The sequence below is a fragment of the Maylandia zebra genome, linkage group LG20, assembly GCF_041146795.1.
Source record: "Maylandia zebra isolate NMK-2024a linkage group LG20, Mzebra_GT3a, whole genome shotgun sequence".
Taxonomy (NCBI): domain Eukaryota; kingdom Metazoa; phylum Chordata; class Actinopteri; order Cichliformes; family Cichlidae; genus Maylandia; species Maylandia zebra.
Window position 1 is genome coordinate 17,478,835 of NC_135186.1, and position 20,544 is coordinate 17,499,378.

Consider the following 20,544-nt stretch of genomic DNA (forward strand, 5'->3'; position numbering starts at 1 on the left):
GCTGAGTGATTACTTATTCACTTGATCATACACTGTCACACTATCCTGTTTTAGGGTATGAGGTTTCTAAAATTACAGTGATATTCAATGTGGCTGCGCAGTTATGAGCTGAGCTGAGATTTCTGTCTTCAGTTGGAGGCAACGACTAGGTGTTACAGACAAAGTGTGAAGGTCAGGAAGTACTGAGAGATGTCCCAATACCTTGATGTCTCTTGGTCTTGATAGGATTCACAGTAAGAAGAACATAGAAGCATTTTTTCTTTTTTAAAATAATTAATAAACCAAGATAGATACAAGACGTTTTCACAGTCATTTAAGTGTAGCCTTCTTTAAAAATGTCATAGCTGTCTCTGAAGCAATAATAACACAAAGAATAAGAACAAGAACAAGAACAAAAACAGTGGCTGTTTTGATATATTATAGTGAAGTGCTGTCTCTGTAGAAAAAAAGGAGTATATATGTGTCAAACACACAAGCTGCATTACGCCATAATACTCGGTAAAGTCGTTTTCAAAAGTAAAGTAAATGCTGCAGAGCTGGCTGCTGTGCTGAAGGCTCAAATTAGCCGCCTGTCTTTCATCTGTACATGTAATTACATTTTTATAAGAACTCTTTATAATCGCTTTAGTTGCTATAAAATCTTTATCAAAACAACTAGCCCTACTGAGAATAAAAGCTCTATTTCAAGAGGTCCTTCAGTGTTGGTTTAGTTTTACTTGCAGTTTCATTAGCATATAACTTTGCACTTGTATTTTATATGATTTCACTGTATTTTTTTAGGATATGTAAATTATTTCTTTTTTGTTTTCTTCTTTGTCGCCTCTGGAATCTGTTCAAACCGACTCACTCTCAGTGGGGCACCATCTTTAGATAAAGGTGGTTGTGATGATGGAATCTCTTTGATTAGGTGCTGTAGCACTGTGACCAGCAGCATTAGTTTAGCCCAAATAAAATGCATAATAAGAGAAGTAAAGTAGGTTATTTTTGTAATAGCAACTGCTTGCGCCAAAGGCTCAGAAGGAAACATACAGTAAAATGTTCTTCCAATAAGAGGAAATGGTCTCGGGTCTATTACAGAAAGAAAATAATGATTCAGAAAATCAAAACTGGTTGTCATTAGAAAAATGTTTGCATTTTCAAACTGCACTGAAAAACCAGGCCTGGAACATTTGCAGATATTAGATATGCATGCTGTGCACCATGTCCTTCATTGCTCTGCTGGCTTTCAGTCTCATTCAGTGCCGAAATTATTTAATTTCTGTGCAGCAGCAAGTAAAATTCCAACAATAATGCAAAAACAAACTGTTGAAATAAATTCTAGTGTGCTCGCTTGAATGAAACAGGGTTTAACTTTCACTGCTTTTGTAGTAGTACTGCTGTCTGCCACAAGAAATCTGTAATTTACTAAAACTGTTCTTTTTAATTCACTCATAATCGAATGACAGGAACATGCCGCCGTTGTTTCTTTGATACATACATCAGACAAAAGAGCATGGGGTCTAGCTTTTATGTTTTACTGGCCCACCTCCAGGCTTTCGTACCCATTTCTGCTTGTGAATTGACGGTACTCCTGTCATATTGTATCTGACAGGCCCTCTCTGGATCATCGGGGATAACACACTGTAGCTGGGCTGCTTTGCCTTTGGATGTACATTTATAAAATGACTGATGTTCGAACGCTCGGGTGCCCCTGCCGAGCAAATGCATAGTACACAGAGGTTACACTTGATAAGCAAATATACTATTTATTTCAGTTTCATTTGCAGATCTTCTATTTATCAAGCGGAAAAGAAAAATGTGCTTCTTTGGTTTCTCCTCATCTGTTTGTCACACGCTGTGGCACGATCATCAGTCTTGAGCAGATAGCATGGGGAGAGATGCCGAAAATGTATTGAAATAGGCTAGATTGATAGAGATGTTCAGAAAACAGAGAAACAGCTAATATATTCCCACCATTCCATTTCCTTTTCCATTTGTGTTATCATAGGTGTTGTGTTATTGTGCAGGAATTCTGCAGGACGCTTCATGATCACATTCTCAGTTTATAGTGTTTCCTGTGGTATTCATTTACATGCTATAATAAAGTAACACATTGTGTTTTTGTTTTTGCCTCCTCTGGTACTGCCATTATCTATTAAAGAGTTCTTTTGTCAGTTTGACTTTGCCAGGCGCATGTTGCCCCCTTCTCTTTCCAGTCCAGAGTGAATGCGGTCCCTTCTGCTGTCACTTTCAGCACACTGTACCCGGCTCCCCTATTTGAAGTTCTGTCATTGGCAAGCTTTGAACTGCCATTTGTGTTTTAGCCTGCACTCTGCCTGCCTCCAGAGTTTTGTCTGGTGTAAATTTGTCAAAGCCAAAGGGCACCAACACGGGTTTTTTTTGTAACAGTGATGCAGAAAAGCTCTCGCGTAGACCGGACATGCAGGCTCAGCAGCATCCCGTTTCAAAGCTAGGATGTTTTTGAGCCCTTTGGATCTTTAGTGTATGTATTTTTAATAAATTGTTCAGTGCTGCAGCCCCATGATGCACCCGGCTACAAGCTAACATTTCTATCTAATTTAAAATGCTGTAGTCATCCTCAAAACAAACCCCAGGCCTGTTTCCAGTGGTAGAAAGCAAATACAATTACTCAAATGCTGATTTAGTAGCCCAGAACATTGTTTTTCAAGTACATTTGTTAATATGTTTTTAATTGTAATTAATGCATGCAGCACCATCTACCTATATAATATATAGTTTTTATTTTTGACACTTTTTCACCAGTATATGTACTCAGTCTTGCATTTAATACTTTAATATAAAGCACAATATAATGGCTTAGTGAAGTTTTAGCTGATGGTAAAGACTTTGTATTCCAGCTGGCCTCTTTGCAAAGCATTTGAAACTTTAAATGTGTCTTATCATCTTTCTCTGGGGGCCTCATGAATTTCTTTACAGCATCAAAATCAATACACAGGCTGTTAAAATACGCTTGATTTGTGTTCTACTTTGCACTGAACATGAATTCTGAATTTGTTTTCATTTATTTAACATTTTCATAAGTGAATACATGAATCTGTGTTCTCTGTAGTGTTTGTGTATGCCACATGGTTCAAGTCTTCCGGATCATGCCAATTTTGTGGCTATAGCTTGCTTTGTATGAATTCATTAAATCCTGCTTTAAAGAGCAAAACTTAATTAGAAGATTTGAAAAATAGAGGAGTTTTTTTCTGCAGATGGCACATCAGAAATAAAGCAACAAACAGAACATGCTGCTTGGAAACTAATCAGGTTTTTTCCTCTGAGGCAGCTCTGGGTGTGATGCTCTGATGCTTCAGTACATCAGGCTCACACGGTGAGTGTGAACCATCCACCCAGGTTCTTCAGTAAGCTCTGGCTATGGCTAATAACAGCAGAAGCTCCAGTGAATTGTTATGACTGGGACCTTTCTGAGGCTCCGGTTGATGAACCCAGCTAAGTCCTGTGCAGGAGTCCACTTGTTAGGAGAGACCCCTAGGGAAAGATTCTTACTTACTGCAGTGATGGCGCAGCATAGCACCTCTCTCTACAATGACACGCTGTGCTGTTGGTGACAATTTTGCAGCTCGAAGTGCCACCAAATATGCAGCCTCTGCATTGTTTCCCCTTGAGCACTGAGCAAACAAGCCGTCTGCTGTGCCTGCAGTGGCTTTTCGTCTCAGCTACAGAGGTTTCTGTGAGTTGCAATACTACCTTGGCTGATGATTTTATTTTGGGTAATGCGAGGCATACTGTATCTCAAAAATACTTTGATCCTAAAATATGTTGTGTTGATGATAAGGAACGACGTTAATTGAATCCCTTAATATTATTATTTTTTTGTTGCCAGTCTCCACTGGCACCCTCTCAAAGATCCGTGCTGCACACCTCATTTGAACTGGGAAACTTTATCATTTATGCACAGTGCTCAGTGTTTACAAGTGATGATGAAACGAGGGCACCCCGAGCTCAGAGACGAGGTCCAAATGTTTCAATTTCACCGCAATATAAGCAATTAGCAAAGCGCTTGTTAGTGCGCATACTCTCTCTCTCTCACTCTTTATCTGTAAATCTCCCCCCATCCCTTGTGCCGGCGGGAGATGAATATGTCTTCGATGTCCTTGGATTTCTGTCTTGTAAACACCATAGGTGCTAAGCACTGTTTACCGGTGTGCATGGCGGGCCAACAGCCCCGTCTCTTGCACAGTTGTCCCGCGGGGCCAAACTCACCTTGTTACCCTTTTAATTAGTAGGAGCAGTTAATAGTGTCGGCCGCTCCTGCCGCCTCAGCACTTGCCCTGACTTCAGGAATCGCTCCAATCGATAGCAAAGACTTGGGCTCAGACGGGGAGATGGGGGAGCGGGAGGGAGTCCTTATTGCGGGAGTGGCTCGGGCACATATATGATGATGTTTGAAGTGGACTAAAACAACAAAATTATATTCTTTGAGGGACTGTTTAGGGGCAAAAACCATGCCTTCTCTGTATTCCTTGAACATTTAAAAGTATAACAGGGTCTCTCATGCTTATTCACTCAGTTTCTCCCCTCCCACATTTCCTCTCCTTTGAAAATGAATGTAATCAAAAAGCTAAGGGTTTGCTTGGTAGATTCTATTGTGCCCTTATAAGCTTTTATCCCCTCCAAGCGCTCACCTCCCGTGCTCATTTCTTTTCTTGTTTTGATTTAAAGATGCAGTGGAAGTACTTAGCATTTAGATGACATGCTGCTGGAGAGGTGTGATGGATCAGCGCCTCTTCAGAGGACTGAATTTCTTCGACAGCGCGGGGGCCAGTCGGCTGGTCAGACAGACAGAGAGACAGATCACAGAAGGACCGGCCGAGCAGGCAGCGGAATACCAAGTCTGCCTTAGTGCTGCGAGCCTGGCACAGCCGAAGGGAAAGCAGCGGCTGCTGGGAATGCCAATGCACAGCCCAGACAGCCGTCTCGCCTTAGCTCCTCTGATTGGCTAAACAGACCATTAGCTTTCTGATTATGATTAGCCGAGTCATTATCTGCACAAAAGTGGCTCATTCACCAATATTAAGAAAGCGAGGAAGCTGTATCTCTCCTATGGTCGAGGGGAAAACAGCATGTTGTCGTGTCCTCCTTGAGATGAATGTGGGCGGCAAGAAGTTCCGTTCACAAAGAAATAAAGTGGAACACTGTTTATCACCCTGCCTCACAGCTAATGTGATGAAAAAAAAAGTGTGACGCCACTGATGGAAGAAAAGAGAGGTCCTCTGCTCTTTAATGCAGATGATGCGTTGGCCATTACTTGATCGTATTTTCTGGTTGAGGGGAGAAGCAGTGTCCTCGGAGGTCATAAAATCTGGTAGAGAACAAAATAACCTTCAGCTTCCTTCGTCTCGCCTTAGATATAATTGGAAGATGTGCCATCTGTGCTTTTAAATGGACATATGCTGCTCTGCGTCTAAGGCCAGTAAGCTGAGGGAAAACTGAATAAAATGAAGGCCGGCCCTCTCTTCCTTAGTGACCTTCTGCTTCTTCTTTTCCAGCCTTTGCCCAAGGAGCCGTCGTAGGATGCAGAGGAAAAACAGCAAGTATGAGTTTTGTGATTATCTGCTATTTTGCATAATTTGCATGCTGAGTGCATAACCCTGTTTCCAGTTCATTTGAAGAAACCAAGGATATTTTGATTGTTGGAACTTGTAGAAAGCACAAATACTAACTTTGAAAAGAAGCAGCAAATAAGAGAGGCCCTGCCTCGAATGCATTTCATAGTGTATTTTCCAGGTATGTGTTCAATGGCGAGCTTGAATAAAGGTCCAGGTCTGGGACAATTTCCGAGTCACTTTGATGTAACAATGCAATGAGTTATTGGCAGTTTTTTGAAATGCATAAGAACTGAAAGTAAAGAGCCCCTCTGTGGCTACATCAAAGGGAGCGGCTACTTCAAGGTTCAAGTTCAAGTTCAGTTTTCTCTCAGGACATATGTCGAAAGCATGTCTACATGGAAGAATGTTTTTAGTAACCAAGAGGAAAGCTACAAAAGATTTCACAATAGATTCAAAAAACAGAAAGAAAAGAATTATACTTTAAATCCCTCTAAATCAGTACCACTTGTTTTAAAGTCAGCAAGTAAACTGGAGTGGGTAGCAAGTTAGCCTGACTCAGGTTTACTTCACATCCAGAAACTTCCCTCCGGAAATGAAGTAACGACTAAACTGAAATCTTCATCGGAGAACTTGACTGAATATATCTGAACCTTTTATATTCTACAGAAAAACCCCCCAAAACAAAACAGGCATTTGGAATCTGCGTGCCGTGTGTCTCATAGCCAATATTCTAAGATTGATTTTCCTTCTTCCACTGAGAAAACAAAATGAATCACGCACAATTACCAAAGACGGGGAGAAAGGGGGGAATTGGGGGCGTCATAAATATTTATCTGCCAGCCCTGGGAATTTGTGCAATTCTGTGTGGATTTGCCAACTCATATTTAAGTGTCTGAATGATTTATGTGGTCAGTCCTGGGGTGTCACATTTGTCCACTGTCACCCTGAATCATTTATGTATTAACATTTATGGATTCATCCATATAACATATTCATGGCAGAATTCTATTATCATTCAAATGGTTTTTTTGATCAAATGATTGGCTAAATTAAGCCATTAACTGCAGAATTTCACCGCAGGTGAAACGTATTCCACCTAGAAAAGAATATATGACATATGAACCCATTTCTTCACATAACTCATATAATTAGATTTTTTTTTACCTTTTAGACGTGGCATAATTAACTGTGGAGTCACACCAGTGCTGTGTTTATTCACTGGAAGCAATAGTGATTTCAAAAGAAAAGAAAAGAGGTAACTATATTCAGGAAAAAAGGTGTTTCCTGTTCCCTCACAGGCTTCAATGGTGATGGATGTCAAAGCATAAATCAGTTACCGTTGAGTGTGAGGGACGTTCTATTAATACATTCCTCATTAAATTTGTCATTTATTTGATGGAATTAACAAAACAAATGTTGAAGTGTGCCTAACGCAGAGTCCTGATGCCTGTTTTCATAATGTCAGACAATGCACAGGCAAAGAATGACAAGACCTTAATTTGAGTCTCTCGTTAAATTCATAATTGGCTCATATTCTGTATGTAAAGTGTTTTTCTGGAGCTGACATGGATATGAAAATTAAAGTGGAAGGAGGGAAGTCGGTGGGTGGGTGGTGGTGCTGGTCTTGCAGTTTTTTTTCCTTTAACACCTTTGAATCTGTATATTGGCTGTTTTTGTTGTTAACTAAACTGGTTTTGTTTTTGATTAAAAAAATAATGAGGACTGCAGTTTGGCCCTGACAAAAATGTGACACCAAGAAAAGGCGTTTCTGATACTCACAGTTAGGCAGTGAATGCCCTAAAAAAAAATCAGGGCACATTTTCTTTTTCTTTTTTTACTGAAGTGAAATTTGGAACGCCAGGACTGCCATAATGAATTAATTAAATACACCATTAAATAATTAATTAAATGTGGCAATAATTAATTAAAATTGGAATTAATTAATTAAATAAATAGTTATGACACATGTAATTAATTAATTACTGACACATTTAATTAATTATTTATGTATTTCACATTTTAATTAATTATTGACACATTTAATTAATTATTTATGTATTTCACATTTTAATTAATTATTGACACATTTAATTAATTATTGACACATTTAATTAATTATTTAATGATATATTTATTTATTTCATTTTGGCAGTCCTGACGCCTGGCTCTCATCATGAAATAATTTTATCTGTCAGCCTCACCCATCAAACTCAGGGGGCGGGGTTAACGCTGATCGAGTCAAAACCATTGCTTTGGCCTGGTGGCCATTGTTTCTAGCACACAACAACCGGCATGTGGAAGCTAACAGAACTGAGCTTTGAAAAACCCTGTTTGTGTGTTACCAAATACCGTTTTAATATTTTTTTAGCCGAGAATGTAGTGGTTTAATCTTCATGTGTCTGGTCGGTTTGTCAAGATACAGCCTCTTTGCAAAAGTGTTTTGATGATTTCGGAGATGTCGTCCCAGTCTCACGGCAAAGCGTGGGATAGACCCGCTCGCCTCGCAAGCAATCCCACCGACAAAGCGCAGGCCCCGGTACACAGCTGTAGTAACCCCCGCTGACTTCTTTTACTGAGGTTATATTTATCGATGTTTTATTTCCTGATGTTCTTATGTGTCCTACGTGTTTCAGTCGCCAATTCTGAATTATAACTAACATTAAAAACATGTTTAAGGAGGAGAGAGAGCAAATAAATCTGTTTAACATCTGATCTTTGGGTTTTTGTTCAGTAATCAGCGTGACCTGTGTATAAACACATAAAAGAGATAACGTTGGTGTTTCCGTCATGTAGTAACTGCTGGCTTTAACTGTACAAAGGTTGTTCGACACTATGAAACACATACAGACTTCATGATGTTCGGCTAATATTTTTATTGTGAATATTAATCATGCTGACCTCGCTCTGTACACCACGCAGCGAGGTCAGCATATCCACGATATCCTCAGCTCCATGAGTTAACACAAAGTTTCCCAGCTGACTATCTAACTGCCAACTATTCCAGAGACGTGAAAATATACAGCATAAAGAAAAGTGTAAGAGACTCAGCAGCAGATTAGAATAACAGTTATACATTTAATAAATCACCAAATGAATCCAAGAAACGAGCAAACCTGTTCCGACAATTTGAATTTGTATTCCCTCAGCTGCAGACTCGCTGCTGTTTAAATGTTTGAAAAGGAAGATTAGATATAAAAAACGTCAAACATAGACTCAGTCTGCCTTCACATTTGATATGAGGCCAGCACGTATAGTGGCCTCAGCAGGCTATTACTGAAATACACATGCTATATCATAAACTATGATATAAACAGGGAGGTCCTATTAACATGTTTAGTTTTAAAGGACACCTTCCTGCCTTTAGTCTCATTCATGAGCAGTATTAGTTTTCTTCTAACATCCAGAAGTCTGCACAATGTGTTTCATAGTTTGTAACAAGCCTTTGACAGGTAAACATAACATGACCGAAAAAGCAAAAAAAAAGAAAAAAAAGAGAGAGAGAGAGAGAGAGAGAGTGTGTGTTGACATAAGAAGAGAAAATTCTCTCAATTATGGAGACAGACAAATGGTTCATTTATGTTTGATGTGTGTTTATTCCTCCCTAAATATCGTCGGTGAAGTTCGCCATGCACGTCAGATTTTCCTGCGCATTTTTATACCTCTGCCAACAGAGAGAGAGAAAAAAATCACATTCTAACAGACAGCTGGTGCTTAGAATACAGTTGAATAACTATTAAAAAACAGATGATATTTAGATGATAGTTCAGTCTAACACATGTGCCAGTGAACCATTAAACGTCTGTGAAACTATGCAGTTATGAAACGTAACTTTAACCTCAGCCAAACCGATTTGCTCAGTTGTAAATAAAACAGCGAAGTAAACGTGACCCGACAGACAGAACCTGAGTGAATGAAGTCCAGCGTTTAACCACTGAGAGCTAAAACTCAGCTGAGGTTCAAAGCTGTGTGCCGGTGATTGGACATCAGCCGCTGATAAAGCTGTTCGCCTATAAAGTGCTCTGTAAGGAAACGAGCTCCAGCAGCTCTGCGCTCGGGGAAAACACTATATTTACTTATCTTGTGCAGAAAAATGCGCTGACATTGCGTTATATCGAGCACCGGCTGCCCAGTTAAACTGTGACTATCACCAGGTAACTAGGCGTGTTTCTTGAATTAGCAGCAGGTGTTAAACAGCTGACAGATGAGGAGGAGGATGCATGCAGGTAAACTGAGGGTCTGTTGAGCTGATCGCTGGTTTCGTGAGAAAAATGTCAGCTCGTTCTTTATGTTACAGAAGCACAGAGACACAAGACCAGGCGGAAAGAGACGATCGTTCGGTGAAAATGAGAATCTGCGAATGCAACATGTGGAACACGGAGAGTGGAATATGTAAACAAACCGGTTAACGTAACCCCCTCGGTGCACTCTGCATGCTAATTGTTAGCAGAGCTAGTGAAATCTCTGAAAACATCTGAGCAATTTTGCAAACATGTTCTATGTTGACAACCTGACCAGACATACGTCGCGACATTCGCGGCTAAAACACTGTTAAAAGTGTAGCTGGTGACAGAAAAACGGGGTATTTTAAAACTACACCACCACCATTGCTGCCTGTGATTTGATCTGCATTCTGGGATAACTGGCTGCCCCAAGTCTACACAAGCAATCGATTTTCTAGGATCGACCTGTTTTGACTTACTTTGCACGGCAACCAATCAAATGTTAGAGAAGCTGCATGGGCAGCGTTAACCCCGCCCCCTGAGTTTGATGGGTGAGGCTGACAGATAAAATTATTTCATGACGAGAGCCAGGCGTCAGGACTGCCAAAATGAAATAAATAAATATATCATTAAATAATTAATTAAATGTGTCAATAATTAATTAAATGTGTCAATAATTAATTAAAATGTGAAATACATAAATAATTAATTAAATGTGTCAATAATTAATTAAAATGTGAAATACATAAATAATTAATTAAATGTGTCAATAATTAATTAATTACATGTGTCATAACTATTTATTTAATTAATTAATTCCAATTTTAATTAATTATTGCCACATTTAATTAATTATTTAATGGTGTATTTAATTAATTCATTATGGCAGTCCTGGCGTTCCATAGTGAAAACGCTAATTTAGTTGTTACATGATTAAAAACAAGACTGCGTTTATTTCTTTTCCTCTGTGCACAGGAACCATAATCTAATTAAAGCTGCTTTTGACTTGCTCCCTTAATTCGCAAGGGGTCACCACAGCAGGTAGCTCCACATGTTTGATTTGGCAGATTTTTACACTGGATGCCCTTACTGACACAACCCCAAAGGGATTTGTGTCTCCTCCCGGGATTAAACCGGGGATCTTTTGCTTGTTAGGCAAGTGTGTAAACTACTACACTAGGGATCTGCTAATTAATTTAGATTACTAAAGTAAAAGTTAATTTTTCACAAGCAGGCAAAAGTGACAATAAAGGCTGCTTTGTGCTGCTGCTGTTAATGCGATAGCATTAGGTTCATGGAAAATGTTGGAATTTGACATAAAATTCAAAAGGCTACACAACACAGAAAATCGTCTGCACATTTGCATAACAAGGCGCATGTCTGAAACGATCTAACTTCACAGTTAGTGTCTCACGTTTGTCTTTGTCTTTCTTTCTTCTGCTGCAGGTTCATTGACATCTATGTTGCTAAAGAAACCGAGGCCAGTCATTACACCCAAGATATTTTGTCCGTTCACCAATGAGGCTCCCAAAACTTACATCGGCTCTGACCTTCAATAATAAAAAATAAAAGATAAAATAACCCATAACATCTCCAGTCACCGCAGTGAGAGACCTGAAACATCTGAAAACTCCACGAGGGCCGCATGGTAACAACATCAGCATTGAACGTTCATCACACCCAACTTCATGGGCTAATCATGGAACAAAATCCCTATGAGAAACCCCAGAACAACCAGTGGAAAATTCACTGAAGGCCTTTTTTTTTTGTCTTTTTGTCTGCCACTGCCCAATCTGCAGGGGACAGCTCCTTGAAGATTCTTTTTATACCTTTGTGGCTTGATTTAGACTTGTCACAAGGCCTTTCAAAAGTCAGCCCCTTCATCTTCTTTACAGTCGCCGCCATGAAGCAATCCAAGGTTATATTCCAGCCAAGTTTCTTTAATGACAGTTCATTGCTTGAGTCGTGACTTTACAGAGGTTGAGGCAGGCCATATTGTCCGTTGGATTCTAGCTTTTAACACCTTTCTCTCATTTGGCCGGGTGAGATTTTTACAAGGCCATAGCCGCCAATGTCTCTGCATACACATAACGGGACGGATATTATGAAATAGCATGAAAGTCACACAAGAGATGACAGATGAGTTGACTGTCTTTGCTCACTGAATGGAGATCGTGATGGTGAAATGTGGACATTTTGGATGACTTAGCTTATACCTTATGTTGTTTGGTTTTTTTTATGTGGTGCCAACATAGACTAGAAAAGTAGTTTTTGTCAATGAACATCTTGTACACACAACTGGGAGCATTTAGCAGATGTGGACCCCTGGCTTGTTTTAATGATCTATACTGTGTGTGTGTGTATGTGTGCGTGGGCACAAGGGTGTGGGTGCATGTTTGCATCTGTCCGTGTGTGAATATGTGAGTACACGTGTGCTTGTGTGTGTATGTTTTTCTGTATGCGTGAGTGGGTAGGAACATCCAGAGATACACTGTGAAATAAGTCATATCCGATGCATTATTCATACTCTTGTATATTTTTGGGACACGCCCAGACCAGAGCTCACCATCTGGCAAAAAGGAAGCATTTGGGATTTTACAGATGTTGGATCTCATTTTAATCCTGGGTTCGCCTTTTCCTTTCTTCCTTCTTGTCTTTTCTTTAGTACATAGAAATATTTATATTGGGGATAAAATATAATTGAAACTGAAATTGAAACAGTATTGTCACATAAGTTAAAATTCTGTAATTAAAATCGATTTATGTGTGATTAAATGTATTTCCGAATCCTTGTCTAAACCGACTATATTTTGATATGAAATGTTTTGGCTGGCCAGATGTGCTATTTGCCAAGAAATGCTTGATATATTTAAAATTATGTACATACATACATATTGATATATATATATATATATCCAACTAATGTATTTTTTGTTCTATGGGTCTTACTCTAAGGAGTTATAGAGGAGCAGTAGCACAAAAGGCATCAGTCTGAGAGAAGCAGAAGAAGTGGACACAATAACGTGAACGCCAGTAATATTTTTCCAAAAGAATACAAATAAAAAATAAAACACATTCCAAACACATCGAGCTATGGTCTGCAGATGAATAACATCTCTCCAAGCCATTTGCAAAAATAATAATCGCCACGGTGATACTTTACTAGGGGTGATTGCAGTTGGTTGCATTATAATGTACAGGTGTTCCGGTTAATGTGCCTGCTCCTTGCTCCCCTTTTTTCATTTCTTTGTACTACAAAGCCCTGTACATCTCCATCTTAATGTATGCATTTGAGGATATAAAGAGAGCATCTGCTCCCAGAAGCTGTGGACTGTGCATTTGGTGTGTGTGTGTGTGTGCGTGTGTTTTCCAGGTCAGTACACAGTCTTCTGTGTTGTGAGAAAATACCAATTTCCACCTGATCCCATTTCTTTGATTTCATGCTGCCTTTATTTATCACTTCTATGGTTGGCACTCACCGTAAGTAAATTGTCCCTTTGTTTTGCCTCACTGTCAGTGCAGGAGCTGCTGCAGTGACTCTAAGCAGGACAGTAACACTGACGGATTTTACTCAATGATAGATAAGAACAGATGGACATACATAAACCTCCTCTGCCTCTGCATCTGAAAAATGTCCAAATCTGACAAGTATTTATGCTAGAACATGTCATCAAAGTAAGTCTGGTATGGTCCCAGTCACACAGGGCTAGCGACTGGTTTTCGACCCCTTGACAGCCTCCAGTTGCTAGGCAAATATGTGTATTGTTGTTGAGAGGTTGCTGGCTGTCACTTGGTGAAATCATTCACAGAGGGCATTACCACTAAACCCTCCTTGTGGTTGCTTTGGTTAATAGCACGTTGCTACAGTCGCCCATAGTTTTCATGGAAGATTCCGGACATGGATGCGAAAACTTGCTAAGTTTGACAGCACGTGGTGTCCATTTCTAGGTTGTGCCCTTTTTATAATTTCCCTACCACTTCGCAAGTAGTTGGCAACTGTTTGCAGACAAGTTGGTGTTTTGTATACAAATTCTTGTTGGCCACATCTGTAACCAAAATATTCTCAAGGAGGTTTTCAGTGCACTATCATACAACTTTTTGGGACCTTCAAAGTAAAAGCTGTGCCTTTTGACCACTACTTTCACTTTCTAGCATCTAAGCAACAACAAGGTTCTCTATGGCGGTATATCATCTTTATGACAGATTTTTTCCCGGCAACACATGGCTGTAATGTATATAGATATTATATTTGTATTTCTCAGACAGCATTTATTTTAAAAAAATAGCTGAAAAAAACCCAGAGTCTGAAAATGATATAGTAACGGTATATGAGATAAATTATGATAATAATGAAAAAAAATATTGAATGCATTGTGTAATACTATACCTGAAGTAACTGTAGAGAATAGATTTCATTACAGACAACCGAGTTATTCACTGTATAACATATCGCTTTACAAAAGTTGCCTTATGTCTTTATTATTTTAGTATTATTCCACAATATGGCAAGTGGATATTGACATATAATGCTACAAGTTATAATTGCATATAATTGCATCAGAAATGTTCCCATACTTCTCACAATTAAAACAGGCAGAGTAAATATTAATCTGATTTATTCTATGTCACAGTTTACTCAGAGCTGTGTGGCTATATGAAATCAACGCGAACCCCTAAGGCATTGTTTAGGAACTAATACTCTCTTATACCCCTGCTTAATATATAATTACCAAATGTTAATGCCTATTTAGTTACTTAATTGCTCAGAGCCACTTAACCCATTGTGCATAAAAGGTTGAAAAGTTTTATAAATTTCATGAGGCTTTTGCTTTCTTTCACAGGTCTATAAAAAGTCCTCATTAATGGGAAACTAAAAGCAGTTTTAAATGTAAGTGCTTGTAAGTATTTTTAATTAACTGCTAAGCCAGCATGACCTTGCATATACTGGTCACAGCAAAAGCCAGTTAGGTGATAATTTGCCTACCGTACTGTATATATTTAGAGTAAAGTACGAGAGTGTAAATGCATCGGATTTCTACTGTAAATCTCTCTTAAGACCCACCTTTCCTGCTAATTACTGTAAAACTAATTAAACTCTATACAACTGTGGCTCTACGGTGGAATTCATTTAGTGTTTTTCTAATCTTATTGGCCACTCAAAAATTTTTACACTGCAGCCTACACACAGAACTTTGTTCTTCATTCAACCAGTAATGGACAGTTTGACATGCGGGCCAGTGGAGCAGTGGACTGATCAGCGGAGGCCGCCACTCTGCCTCCTGAGTCAGCTGGCTCTACTGTATTCTCTCAAATGACCGAGTTCTTTCCAGGAAATCTTAAAGAAATGTAAAATTAAGGGGAAGTAAGGTATTCGTAAAATGCTTTGCCTTGCTATTATTGATTTATGAATTGGCACTGTTTTTCTTATTGGCTCACTGCGAGTGATATTTCTAGGTCATGATGTAGCATTAGTACCATCAAGAATATTAGGTGTTCCACCTGACTGTAAAAAGACTGAGGCATGTGGTTTCTGCGGATGCTGCTGAGCCAGTATTCCCACTCAACTCCCACTCAGAGATGTCCTTTCAACAAGGCCTGTCCCTGCTGCTTCCTTCCACTTTCCTTGTATGTCTTGCTGTCTCAGGGTTTTGGATGTGGGCTTCTGTCGGGATCAACAAATGTGGTATTTTTCCTCCATTCCATCTACATTACAGCACAGTATTTCACTGGATATCAGAAAACCTTTACTACACCAGACAGTGAGCTGTCAGGAAGCTACTGTGACAGAATAAAAACTCTTTGTAATGTGGATTCTATCATATATTGATGTTATAAAAATATGACTTTTACATAATCTTTATGATTATCTAGCATTTGTTAAAGGGAAAAATTGAGTGTGATAAAGGTTTGAAGAAAATCTGATGTCACTTATTATAACGGGTGGGCCATTTATATGGATACACCGTAATAACATGGGAATGGTTGGTGATATTAAAGTCCTGTTTGTGGCACATTAGTATATGTGAGGGGGCAAACTCCTCATCCTGGGTGGTGACCATGGTGGCCATTCATGGTGGCCACACTGAAACCAAGCACACCATTGTTTTTCTTGTGACATTACCACTAAGTTTGATGTGTCACATGGCCCTCTTCCTATTGAAAAAACAAAAGATGTATCCAAGATGGCCGACTTCTAAATGGCCACCATGGTCACCACCCATCTTGAGGAGTTTGCCCCCTCACATATACTAATGTGCCACAAACAGGACTTTAATATCACCAGCCATTGCCATGTTATTACGGTGTATCCATATAAATGGCCCACCCTGTACATTTGTTAAAATGTGTAGTTGCAGATATGAACTTCATAGACGATCACTTCTCAACGCAGATTACCGCCATAAAATCTGATTACATTTCTCAATCAGCTCTGGGAATTGCCCTGTAATTGACACATAAAAAAAGTGAAGCTATGTATTGTAGCTACAGCCGAATAACCATGCAGTAAATGTTTGACCATCATGGAATAACACTAGAGTGGGATCAGTGGAGGGGCGAAACTCGTCATGCTATGCTTGCATGAGAGCATTTTTTTCCCTCAGATATATCGTAGCTCGAGTGTTATCAAGTGCCTTTAGCTTGTGTCTATGTGAATCCCAGCTAGCAGCAACCACCATGTAACACAATAACACCTGACACTTGATCTTACTGGCTGTTTTTGTGCTTTTAAAAAAGCAATTGTGTCAGCACTTGTGGGATATCTTTTTTCCTCTTGAATAAAACCATCAGGGCCAGCACAAGGGATAAGTGCTCCAGCACTGCGGGCCTTCATCGCTGTATTTCAGTTTTGCTGCTGAGTCTTCCCTATCCAGAATGGATCCCTGGCCGAGCCTAATGAGACACAAACACACCCTCGAGGCTCAGACTGTCTTGCTAAACACAGCATTGTTGAACGGCGCCGCAGTGTAGCGAATTAGCATTTATGCCCACATAAAAATCCATTTACTGATCCATTAGCTTAGCATAGTGCTAATGAGTTGCTAGTGATGATTCGCAAGGGACTTTGGTAGCAGAGCGTCATTAAAGGTTGACTCTTACAAAATAACAGCTTTGCATGTTGAGAGAGGGCTGTAGAATAACACAACTTCCTGTACTAACAATGTTGCTTTTATTTTATATAATCAACTTCTTATATTAAGGGCCAATTTTTCTCCTCCATCCCCACTCAAATGGTGCTCAGGAACCTGCATGTTTTGCTTGTGGGAAATTGGCATGCCACTGTCACAGGAAATCTATTTAGCCATCGCTCAAACTAATGATGAGGAGGTGGCTGTACTCAGCAGCTTGTGCCAGGTAAGCAGAGCAGAACAGGCTGCAGAAAGCCCCTTCTCAATGGTAAGTTAAAGGTAGAACACAATCAAAGGTATGAGTGAAATAAGCCCTAAGCAGATCATATCAACCCAAAGATTTCTCGAGACATTTTATTGCTTGACTCTTGCTTTCTATTACACCACTAGACACTTTAGTTTTTAATTCAGAATTGAGAAGAAATGTGTGGCTCCACGCTTTGCTCACTTCCAGCAGCACAATGAATGTGAGAAGCAGATCTATAACTGAATGAAATGTCATTTGATTTCCGTTCACAAGAGAAACCAGCAGAATGATATTAGCATCATCGGAGAAAAACCTCATTGCCAAAGCCTCCCGGTCCAGGGCCCATTGCAGTGCTGCCACACTGAAGGGGAAGCAGCTCCGGGGGGGAGATGAAGGTATAAAATGGTCGTTTTACCAGAGCAACACAAGCTAATTTATCATTCTCCAGGGGTCAGGCGACGCTTTCTTGGTTGTGAATTTTAATGTTGTTTTTTATGGGTCTTAATAAACTCTATTTTGCTGCGAGCGTTTATGCAGAAGAGCACAACATCCTTCACTCGGCTCATTTAGTGAGTCAAGGAGAGAAGGGCCGCAGCCAAATTTATCCAATGGAGTCATTAGTTTCTTGCACTAATATGACTCAGGAAGGTGAAATATTGACACTATTGGGAAAGTCATTCATGCTCTCTGCCGCATGCTCAGATTGTGCATGTTACCTTAGATTATTTCACTAATATTATGCTAACATGTAAGAATTTCATGCATAATCACTTTGGCTGTATAATTCAGGATTTCCGCTAAATGGTCAGTGATCTTGATGTGCCTCGCTTGGCTATACTAGCTGTGTGGCTCTACTGATGGCAATATTGGTCCGTTAGTCTGCGCCTTTAGTGCAAACAAAATGTCCCAAAAGATGTTTGGACTGTGTTGAAATGCTGGCCTGAGCCTTTATAGTTCTCGGAAGACTCTTAGTGACGTTGGTACTCATCTAATTACAGCTCCTCCAGGAGGATGATGTTTTGGCTTTTTCGCCAATGTCTCTGCAACTGTTTGGAGCCATCCATTCATCTTAATTTAATTAATTCCCTCTGGTATTTATACTAAACTAATATGGTAAACTTGGTAAACATTACATCTGTCCAACTTAGCTTTTTTACCATCTTAGCTGGCCATTTTAATTAGCCCATTGATTTAGCATTTAGCACAAAGTACAAGATTTCTTGTATAGATGAAACTTCCAAATCTTGTAATACTGTGAGTTTCAAACAAAAGAAAACTGTATGGACATAAAGGAATAGTAAGCAAACAACAGCAATGAAATGTTGGAATTTACTTTCTAAATATTTTTTATTTTTTTTCCAGAAAAAGAAATTTGCTTTATAACTAAAGTCCAAGGATTTATCTAAAAGCACTGTGATACTATGGTATTCAACTTTACGGGTGAATTGTAAGTGTAAGGGCCACCTCTTATTAGAAAGTCACAGGTCACATTTAACCGTTGACATAGTTACGCAGCAGGAAAATCAACCCTGATGGGGGTATAGATCTTGTGCCAGCCTACTGACTTGTTTATCAGATTTTAAGAGGTTGAGTGACACCATTTAACAAAGGGGTCAGTTCATCACATGATTACTTCCCGTTACATTGGCTCAGTGCTCCCAGCTCTGCATCCAGTCAATTACCAGGCCTAATGTTGAGGACCCGGGTGTTTATTTGAATGCTTATTGCCTTTGGACTTGACAGCAGCTACCCGTCCTTGGGACCAAACACAGAGAACGTCCAGATGTCACACAGGACGCTCAGTACTCGCTCAAGGAAAGATCGAATGTACGTTTTATTAGGGCAACATAATCTGCAGAACAGAAGCACAGAACTCTGTTCGAGGACAGCATTCGGGGAAATGTATTTCTTTATTTTAAAAAGAACCTGACACACAATAAAAGCCTGATGAATATTATTATGGATAAAGGCAAATAAGCGGCACTGGAGCTGCAGTGCATTGTTTGCGCGATTGCATTATTTATTAAGGAAGTGAGGGTAAGGCACCCTTAGAAGATAAGTCCGACCATTTCTAAATTTTTCAATTTCACATGGAAAAGCACCCATTCGCATGGAAAGACCTAAACCAACAATGAAATGTTGTTTGTGTTGCCTATGCCTCATACAGCATTCATAAATATTTATATTCATTACGGTAATTTATTATCCTATGTGCTAACATTCTCCTCTTATATATTGCAATGTATTTGGCCTTTTCTTTTTTAACTGACATAAACAAAGGCTTTTCTGAATGTATTATGATCACTCTTCATTCTGCTGTTACTGAAAGGCCGTAACATATCATTTTATAACAATTAAATATTACCATGTAGCTTACAATGTTGACCTGCTGTGGTAATAAAATATGTTCCTTTGTTGTCTCTGAACCAGAAAGAAAGCCAAGATAAAATCTGCTTTGCACTATTTGCTTTATTTATTAACATTAAATATGACTGAATAACCCGGAGCTTTCTGTGCATTCAGACTTCAGTGCTGTGACAGTGATTAGGCACGAGCCATCGCTGCCCACCAGGACAAACTCTTTTTTCCATGCCTCCAACCAAAGAAATGAGATATCCTCAACGGTGAAATATGTAAAAGTGAAAAAAGGTCTGTCATTGCAGGCAGTCTGTCATTGCCAGTCTTGATTAGCGCAAACTCTGCTGAGCTCAGTGTACTGTCCAGACCCTCCTGACTCGAAGACGAGGTCCTCTGGGTTTTAGCTATGACAGATTGAGGGTGTCAGGAGGGACTCCCAAGGGTGTGTGTTTGTGTGTGGGGGAGTGTGCGCACCCATGCATGAGCAGTTTAACCATTTGAGTGTGGGTGCATGCATTTGCCTTTGCAACGGCCCATGATCGTAATGTGTATACAGTAGTCTGTGTGCTTGCTGTCCGCGTTCTGCCAGCGTGACTGCACGTGCTGTGTAAAATGTGTGTGTGTGACACTGTGGTTGGAGGCTGAGTGTACAGGGCCAAGATCTCATCTGTGAATCACATGTCTCCCATCAGTCTGACAGCATTAAGTCGAGCCCAATCAATACCCCGAGGGCCTCCAATTGCTGCAACTCAGTGACACACACAGAGAGACAGACACACTAGAGGGTGACTGAGAAAGGGTGAGAAGGGGAGATAGTGTATTGGAGAAATGACTTGCAAAGTGATGGATAAGACTTCAAGCCTATGTTTACTTTGCAGCTAAATTGTTCTTTATCTCATTTATCTTCCTACATTTGGGACACATAACTAAGAGGAAAAAATTGCTTTTTATATAGGGGTGTAATTACTTTTTGTTGGTAGAACTACAGATTTTATAACGAAGAAATTAAAGACGACAAA

The 20,544-nt window shown here is 39.6% G+C and overlaps 1 protein-coding gene across 2 annotated transcripts in view; it reads left to right on the forward strand.

The window, feature by feature from the left end:
- The window catches only part of tafa5l (TAFA chemokine like family member 5, like), a 47,764-nt gene extending 35,184 nt beyond the window's left edge, over positions 1-12,580 (forward strand). For both annotated transcript variants that reach the window (XM_024799484.2, XM_024799485.2), the window contains 2 exons: positions 5,514-5,558; positions 11,240-12,580. In XM_024799484.2, coding sequence (XP_024655252.1) covers positions 5,514-5,537 — 24 coding nt within the window. In that variant the 3' untranslated portion in view covers positions 5,538-5,558; positions 11,240-12,580. The remainder of the gene's footprint in view (positions 1-5,513; positions 5,559-11,239) is intronic.
- Positions 12,581-20,544: the final 7,964 nt, after the last annotated feature.